At 33.8% G+C, this 8,287-nt stretch overlaps 2 protein-coding genes across 2 annotated transcripts; both read left to right on the top strand.

Moving 5' to 3' along the window:
- Nucleotides 1–6,372: 6,372 nt before the first annotated feature.
- LOC120151457 (probable ubiquitin-conjugating enzyme E2 25) lies at nucleotides 6,373–7,568 on the top strand. Its single transcript, XM_039163902.1, has 4 exons — nucleotides 6,373–6,532; nucleotides 6,618–7,141; nucleotides 7,224–7,283; nucleotides 7,465–7,568. Exons 2-4 carry the CDS (start codon nucleotides 7,009–7,011, stop codon nucleotides 7,566–7,568), a joined length of 297 nt encoding a protein of 98 aa, XP_039019833.1. The 5' UTR covers nucleotides 6,373–6,532; nucleotides 6,618–7,008.
- A 147-nt stretch (nucleotides 7,569–7,715) lies between these two features.
- On the top strand, nucleotides 7,716–8,180 carry LOC120151562 (putative ubiquitin-conjugating enzyme E2 38). The gene is made up of 2 exons (XM_039163970.1): nucleotides 7,716–7,986; nucleotides 8,068–8,180. Exons 1-2 carry the CDS (start codon nucleotides 7,741–7,743, stop codon nucleotides 8,137–8,139), a joined length of 318 nt encoding a protein of 105 aa, XP_039019901.1. The 5' UTR covers nucleotides 7,716–7,740; the 3' UTR covers nucleotides 8,140–8,180.
- The last annotated feature ends 107 nt before the right edge of the window (nucleotides 8,181–8,287 follow it).

The following is an 8,287-nucleotide window of genomic DNA, read 5'->3' as shown; positions in this document are numbered from 1 at the left end:
AATGCAGTATCGACTGGTAACTGTAAGCCTTTTAGGCTTGTTCACAATGGGAGCCCTGTGTCGCATCTACTTTTTGTGGACGACTTAATTCTCAATGCTCAAGCAGACCCTACGCAAGCCAAGCTTAATGATTCCATCCTTACCGAGTCCGGCGTTTTCTTTAGCCATAAAGTTAATAAGTGGAAGACGTAGATTTTCTTCTCACCGTCCACTAGTCCTCAGTCGAAGCTATCCCTTAGCTCGCGTTTGGGATTCCAATTGGTTGACTCCCGCGGGAAATACCTCGGAACACCAGCTTTCATAAAAGGGCCACCTATTCGGACTATGAAATTATAGTGGATTGTATGTGATCCAAATTAAACAGTTGGATCTCTCGTACATTGTCCAAGGCTGGGCGTTTGACCCTTGCCAAATCGATCTTGGCTACCATTCTGACTTTACAAAAATCCTTATTTCCGATTTGGATCTGTAATGAAATAGACAAAATAATTCAAAAAATTATCTGGGATGCATCAACAACTGTGAAAAAACTATATTTGGTCGCAGGGGACATAATTTGTCAACCTCTTGATCGAGGTGGTTTTGGGCTCTACTTTCCCGTGATCACAATCTAACTTCTCTATTAAAAATTAGTTATGCTCTTCTCACACAACAGGATGTGTATTGGGTCATTCTTCTTAGACAGAAGTATAAAGTTTTGTCGTGTTTCCCTCTCTCCATTAGTCGGCTAGCTTGTTCAACCCTTTGGCATGGCCTATCGAATGTATGGGAGTTACTCCGTTCGAACATCGCTTGGTCGCTTGGCAATGGCGGGACTATTCGTCTTTGGGATGATGTCTGGGTGCCTGCTCTTGGTCCACTCTAGCTATGGTCCCTAAATCCTAGCCAGCTTGATTCTACCCTCCTCACAACCGACTTGCTTACCCCTACTAGAGAATGGGATATTGATACGCTACTTCTGCCTGATGATATCCCTTATATTTTAGGGATCCACCCCCTATTCTGGAAGATAGTAATGACTGTTTCTACTGGCGCTAGGATCCTAAGCTATCTTTCTCTGTAAAGTCAACTTACGAACACTTGGTAGGAGAGCGCTGGCTCGAGAGAGATCCCATTTGGAAATTGACTTGGTCTCTACAAGTCCCCCAACAGATTCGACTGTTTGTTTGGAAGGTTCTCCACAACAAACTCATGACCCAACTAGAACGAATAAACTAGAAGCTCTCCAACAATCCCATGTGTCTGACGTGTGGTACTGCAGATGAATCCATCTTGTACGTACTTCGCGACTGCCCGACCGTCTGTGGGCTATGGCACAAGCTTCTTTGTACTGATCAACATGATTTCTTCTCCTCTGATCTTCGCCAATGGATGCTTGACAACCTCAGGGCAAGGACAACCCTACCAACCACAAATATTCCTTGGAACATCCTCTTTCTGACGTTACTCTGGCAATTATGGAAACGTGGGAATGAGTTCGTCTTCTCGGACGTCTGTTGGCCTTTGAACGAGCTCCTTCACTGTAGCATTGTTTGGGTTCGACACTTCGTTAAATCTGGCTCGCCTGGTATCCCTCGGCCAAGTCGGTCCACCTTTGAAGTCTCCTAGTTAGAACCTCCAGGTTGCTGGTTCTGTTTAAATACTGACGTTGTTGTGGATGCAGCTAATGACAGGAGCTCTATCGGTAGAGTTGTTCGCACATATGATGGTTCATGAATTCTCAGCTTTTGCAAGAATATTAGGGTTTCACTCATCCTTCACGCAGAGCTGTGGAGAATCTTCCATGGCTTGCAAACGGTTTGGTCTCTGGGATTGAAGATGTTGCAGGTACAGGTTGACAACTCTGAAGCAGTTAAGCTTGTCAATGATCTCCTTGCTAATCGGAGCAGGTTTCCGTTGGTTAGCTCGATTACAAAGCTTCGTCAACGTTGCTGGTTTACTGAAATAATCTAGGTTCCACGTGAAGGTAATCAGTGGCGGATAGCATGGCTAAATTGTCCTCATCTAACCATCACTCGATGACTCTCTATGACGCCCCTCCGGGTCTGGTACGACTTCTTGAGCAAGATGCCTCGTGTTTACCCTACTACAGACGCTCCACTGTTTAGTTGTTAATTTCTCCCTATTCGATTAAAAAAACAATCTCTAGAGCAAGTGATTAAAAAATCTTATTTGACTTTGAACATATATAACCTTATATTTATCCTAAATTAATAAAAAAAAAATTAAAAAAAATCTTATTTGACATCTTCCTTCTTCCTTCAGTTTTGGGTCCAATACCATTAGGAACAAAATTTCATTAGATAGGAATTATTAAAAGAAACATCATTATTGTTTATTTTGTTATCATTATAAATGTAACATATCATTTTTTTTTAATTTGAAAGAAAAATAATTTTCTTATTTAGATTGATTGAGAAGACAGTTTCTAAATTTATTAGAATACTCTCTCTTTAATTATTCAAAACAGAAAAAATTATCGAGAAAAGAAAAATAAGTGAATCACAATGTTAATGTTTTCGTGAAAATTCATTTAGATACTTTTATTTCCAATAATATTCACTTAATTGATTTAAATTTACATGCATGTTCAAGGAATTATGATTTAAAATTAAATTTAATTCATAACTTTCAATATTAGACACAATATGTAATTAATAAGGGATCAATTTAAAATCTAGTAAGAATGTTACGCGTGACTGATTCCGAACTCATTTCATTTGTTCAAAGTTTTTCAAAATCTTTATTTTAGGTTAAACTATGATTAAAACTAATTATATATTTGAATGAATAGGGATGAAATTGAAATTTTAAAAGGTTTAGGGACTAATTTAGAATGAAGATTATAGTTTCGGGATGAAATTAAAATATTTAAAAGTTTGATGGCTAATTTAAAATGATAGTCATAATTTAAAGACAAAATTAAATATTTTAATATTTAAGAACTAATTTCAAATGAGGGTCATGCTTTAATAACATAGAACACGCGATACAATTATTTTTCTTTTAGAAAAGTAAATTTATAAGTATTCAATTATATTAGCCATAAATGATAGACGATGATTTCAATTTACATGAAATCTCATTTTTTTTAATAATTAACCTATAAACAACTATCATTAACTATTTAAAAAATAATCATTACGCTTATTATGTTATTATCACTTGAAGATAATAAAAACAAATATAAATTGTGATTCCATATATTTAAATAGACAAAAGATTATTGTACCATACTAAAAGAACAATTTAAATCTTCGATTCTTAGGAACTCCGGAAAGCACAAATGGAAGTGATAGAATGTTCCAAGAGGAATGATCCAATATCTAAACATTTATTATGAAGTCGCAATTAGTTAAAATGATCTCTATGACAGATTCATATGATCTACGAGAATTACAATATTGTCATATGATTGTATTCAGTTAACTTATTAGATAAAATTATGATCTTACAGTTGATATACACGCTAAATAGTGAAGCGTATTAATTTAAATCAACGATTGGTTTTTCACCATACATTTTTTCACTAAAATTGAAAAAAATAAACCGTCATCGATCTTTATCATCTATTTGATTTTATCAACAAAATTAATTAGATAAATTTAGAAAAGTCTATTTTTAGGTGGGAAACGAGTATGATGCTCATCCCGTTTAAATTATACAAATGAAAGACAATATCAAGTTAATTTATCCTCTTAAAAATTGAATCCGACTAAAACAAATGGTAAAAGAGTATGTGAGGTTATCGTACTTAAAAAAATAAATGTAACCCTCGTGATTTTTTACACTTATTGTGTCCCTCAAACAATATGAATATTTGATCAATGGTTCCTATCGTTGAGCCGGTATGGCATTTCATGTTGCTGACGTGATACTTCACGATCTTGACGTAATAATCCATGGTAGCTGGTGATGTGGTTGATGATGTGTTTGATGGGCTAAATAGTTTTTTTTATCTAGTTTGAGGATCAAACTATTTTTTTAGATTCAAGGACTTGTTTGATTTTTTCAAAAAAAAAATTAAATTTTAAGTTTTTAATTTAAACTATACAAATATAGAAATATTGAATATAAAATATTAAAAATAAAAATTAAATTACTATATATATATACTATTCATAATTATTGAAAATGTTATTGTTAAATGATTCATTCAGTTTAGAGAGAAATTCTAATGTAAATTTTATATTTATTTAGCAATATAATTATATCGTTATGTTCTTAAATGTCATTTTAATGTGAGTTTTATTTTATTTATTTATTTTATAGAGATAAATTTTTTATTTTTTAAAAATATTAAAAATAAAAATTATGAATAATAATAAAAATCTCAAACACCTGAATTTTATATTTAGTGAATTTTATTTTCTTCTATCTATTATATTCATTAAATACCAAATGTAACAAAGATGGACACGGCCACATGGTAGCATGTCTCATGCTTCCCTTCATCCGTACGACGCAAGTGTTACCTAACCTGGTGCTCTCTTTGCCTTACCCAATATTAAATGTGTTTTTTTAATTAAAAAAATAAATTAACTAATATCTTTATTCCTAATTATCTGGATAATTCAATCACAATTCACAACACTGCCGTATTTGCTACTGCCTTCGTGCTCGTAATATGTTTACATTTGTGTTTGTATTTAGGGTTAATTCATCAGACACCCTCCAATTTTGATATAGATTTTAAATTCATCGTGAAACTTCAAAAAAGTTATAATCAAGCATTCATAATATATATGTCAACATAGTCATTAGTTTGACATTAAGTGCAAACTAAAATTTGTCGTAAACTTAGAATACATGGTGTTTAATCATTAGTTTTGAGTATTAAAAGTTAACTTAAATTGGATATAAACCAAATTTAAAAGGGTGCATCAAGTTTATCTATTATAAGAACAATTTATGTTTTATGTTTTAAGAAAAAAGTAAGTATTTTTTAAATTTTTGTTGACATTCTCTGTTTTCTAACACATCCATCATTAGACGCACACTAATATGTGAGGGCTCAATTATAGTGTTGCTTTGGAATTTGATTTTCGTTGCTTTTTGATGAATGATCTTATGATTTGATTGTGGGATTCTGATCGGAGTTCTCTTTGTCTGCGTGTTTCTCTCTCTCTTATACTGAATGAGTTTAGTATGGAATTCTTTATATGTGTTTTTTTAAAGTCTCTGTTTGGTTGCCGGGAAAATTCTCTCCACGGGTCTTTACTACCTGTGGAAAAGAAAAGATAGGTTATACTTTCTTTCGCTTCCCTCTCTTGTTTCTCTGTCGGCAAGCGGAGCCATGGGTTAATTTCGATTGTTTCGATTTGCCAAATCGTTTTCACGTAGATGATTTGTTCTCTTTGAACCAAAGCATGTTTTGTTCTGTTTCATTCATAACTTCGTGTATTCTAAAGAAAAAACTGCCATGTTGTATCTTGCATGCAAATGTTGATTTGGCATTTAGTATTTTTAATGATTTGGTCGGAGTTCTCTTTTTCCTTTCTTCAACATTAACAGTGAAAGCTTAGGGTTTCTGTCTTGTAAGAACTAGAAAAATTAGCTCAGTTTAATTTGTTTTTTTATTAAATAGGAGTTAGTTTTATTAAATAAATATAGAGAATATGATAAAATTATAATAAAAAAATTAAATATATTAACATGTTATTTTTTTATAAGACCATTAAATAGTAAATATCTATTATTAAATAATAAAAATATAATCATGTAAATAAAGTTAAAAAACTCAAGTAAATGGTAAGTATCATTAATACTAACATAAAAAATAAATATATCGATGAAAACAAGTTAATAATTTATTTTATCACAATATAAACACGATCTATTTAAAGTGATTGTCAGCAACTATCAATATGAGATATTCGATCCGATGGTTCAAATTAGGAATGAATTAGTTAGTTAAAATAATGTAAAATCCAACCCAAAAAAGAAAAGATATGCTATAAGAACAAATAAAAAGAAAAATAAAAGAAGGAAATAATACTAAATCTTAAATACGAAAACAAAAATACAAAAAGAAAGGAAGTGTCCCTCTCCTAGCAAGGAGAAAACCCTAGAATTTTTAAAGAAAGAGCAAATAAAGTTTAAGATAAGCCCTTTAAAGTGTAAGTAGTGGAGTAAAATATTGTCATGTGATTTCTTGGAATATTAACGTTTTCTTGCCCTATAAACTCCACAAGAATTTTGAAAAAAGCTATCATTCTGTTTTTCGATCTATAAAGAAAGAACATATTTGAGGATAAGTTCTTTCACTGTCATTTTTTTTCCAATTTTATATAATTGTATTACACTATTTGGACCCCCTTCAGATATGCAACCTTTTCAGTTTCAGTTAAATATTTGCTTGAACTATATGTTGAGGAACCAATCTTCTTGTTTAGATTCTTCTGTCTGATGCAATGGATATTGAACAATTGATGATTCAACTAAGATTTTGATGCTTTCTTAGAAAGCTGGCATGGACAGCAAGGGAAAGACTAAGATATGCTGTGACAAGAAGTGGGAAAACTATGTTAAGGTACGTGTTTGCATTTTTAAATAGAAAATTCATTTTATTTATTTCACCAGCTTGCCTTTAATTGAATTTACCTTTTTTTTTCCAGGATGCTTCAGCTAATGATCAGGGAAATTCTGTCAGTATAGCAGGGTCCGAGGACAGTAACAATCCTGCCAAGAGTTCTACTTCGGCATTAATCAATTCGAATAATATGAATGGTTCTAACTCTGATTGTCCTATGTTGATGGGGAGGAGGATTGTGACGATGACTATGCTGATTATGGTGACGATGACGATTTCTTATATGAAGATGATTATTCAATTATGCAATCCCATTTTGAAAATGTGGATCTTCCTCTGGGGTCGAGGCTTTGATTCCTTGGTTGAAAGACTCTGCTCCAATTGGAAATCTGCCTCCTTCCCTGGCTGTCCCAACCTCCCCCAAGACATCAAATTTGGCCGATAGCAAGCTGAAGTCGACTTCTACCGATACTTCAATGGTCCCAAGAGAGTCGGGGTCTGATTCCAAAGGAGGAAATGGAGATATGCAAAAATTTCTCAGTTTCAAACATTTTGATGTTGTGGATGATTCTCGGACCATCATTACAGCATATGAACTCATCAGGAGGGGTAAGTAAGCATCTTGTTTTTCTTTCAAGCTAAATTTGTGAGTTTTTTAATATAACATGATTTTTGAACTTTCTCTTGATAGCAACCAAAGGAGTGGGCAAAGCAATACAGGAGTGGAAGATTCTTGAAAAGGACTTAGCCGGTGAGTTCTGATTCATGAAAAAGTTTTCTGAAATGGGTGCCATGTCATAGTGTTTGATAAGGAATTAAGTATGACTCATTGTTAACCATTGCCATATCTGAAATTATGCGAACATTCCCCGCTGAATAACGTGTAAACAACAGCTGCAGTGATTTGAATGACTCAAACCATTTTTTTACAGAAACTATATATGTGAGAGTTTATGAAGGAAGAATGGATCTCTTAAGGGCTATCATTATAGGACCTGCTGGTACTCCATATACCATGACGGCCTTTTGTTTTTGATTGCTTATTCCTGCGAAATATCCCCACGAGCCACCGGTGTTCACTGTTTATCTGTGCATTCCCCCAAAAACTTATTTTACGTTGCTTAATGAATATATGGTAATTTCTGTCAGATGGTTTATTACTACTCTGGTGGCCTCGGTTAATCCGAATTTATACAACTGTGGTAAGTATGTCTAGCCTTTTGGGTACCTGGCATGGAGAACAGAACGAGATGTGGGTTCCAGGGCAATCAACCATGCTACAAGTATTGGTTTCTATACAAGCTCTTATTCTGAATGCCACACCTTTCTTTAACGAACCTGGGTATGAACGTGTTCATGTTGGGGCGGAAGGTGAGAGGAAGTGCAGGAAGTACAACGAGGAAGTTATTCTATCATTAAAGACCATGATCTACACACTAAGAAAACCACCGAAGGTATATGCCTATCCATCAATTTCTTCTGCCATTATTGTTATACCCTTTTACATTTGATCGAATCGCTCGGTTTCTCGACAGCATTTTGAGGACTTTGTTACCGGTCATTTCCGCACCGTGCACTTGACATCCTTGTGCGTGTCAAGCGTATAAAGACGGTGCTTGATAGGCTCTGTTGAGGTTAAAGATGGTGTTCCAGCTTTGGCCCCTGTTTTTATCCTCCCATTAGTTAAAGAGATTCATTTTATCTCGGACAGGGTGCACTCAATTAGACTGATTCCAAGGGTGTGAATGGGAGGCT

Source organism: Hibiscus syriacus, unplaced genomic scaffold, assembly GCF_006381635.1.
Source record: "Hibiscus syriacus cultivar Baekdansim isolate YM2019G1 unplaced genomic scaffold, ASM638163v2 tig00111059_pilon, whole genome shotgun sequence".
Lineage (NCBI taxonomy): Eukaryota > Viridiplantae > Streptophyta > Magnoliopsida > Malvales > Malvaceae > Hibiscus > Hibiscus syriacus.
Note: the sequence above shows the minus strand (reverse complement) of the source record. Positions and strands in the feature narration are given on the sequence as shown.

Excerpts from the sequence above, each read along its gene's own strand:
- LOC120151562 (XM_039163970.1), top strand. The coding sequence starts at position 7,741 with ATGTCTAGCCTTTTGGGTACCTGGCATGGAGAACAGAACGAGATGTGG. Across the intron at positions 7,987-8,067 it reads CACTAAGAAAACCACCGAAG|CATTTTGAGGACTTTGTTAC; the intron begins GTATATGCCTAT and ends GTTTCTCGACAG.
- LOC120151457 (XM_039163902.1), top strand. The coding sequence starts at position 7,009 with ATGGTCCCAAGAGAGTCGGGGTCTGATTCCAAAGGAGGAAATGGAGAT. Across the intron at positions 7,142-7,223 it reads ATATGAACTCATCAGGAGGG|CAACCAAAGGAGTGGGCAAA; the intron begins GTAAGTAAGCAT and ends TTCTCTTGATAG. Across the intron at positions 7,284-7,464 it reads TCTTGAAAAGGACTTAGCCG|AAACTATATATGTGAGAGTT; the intron begins GTGAGTTCTGAT and ends ATTTTTTTACAG.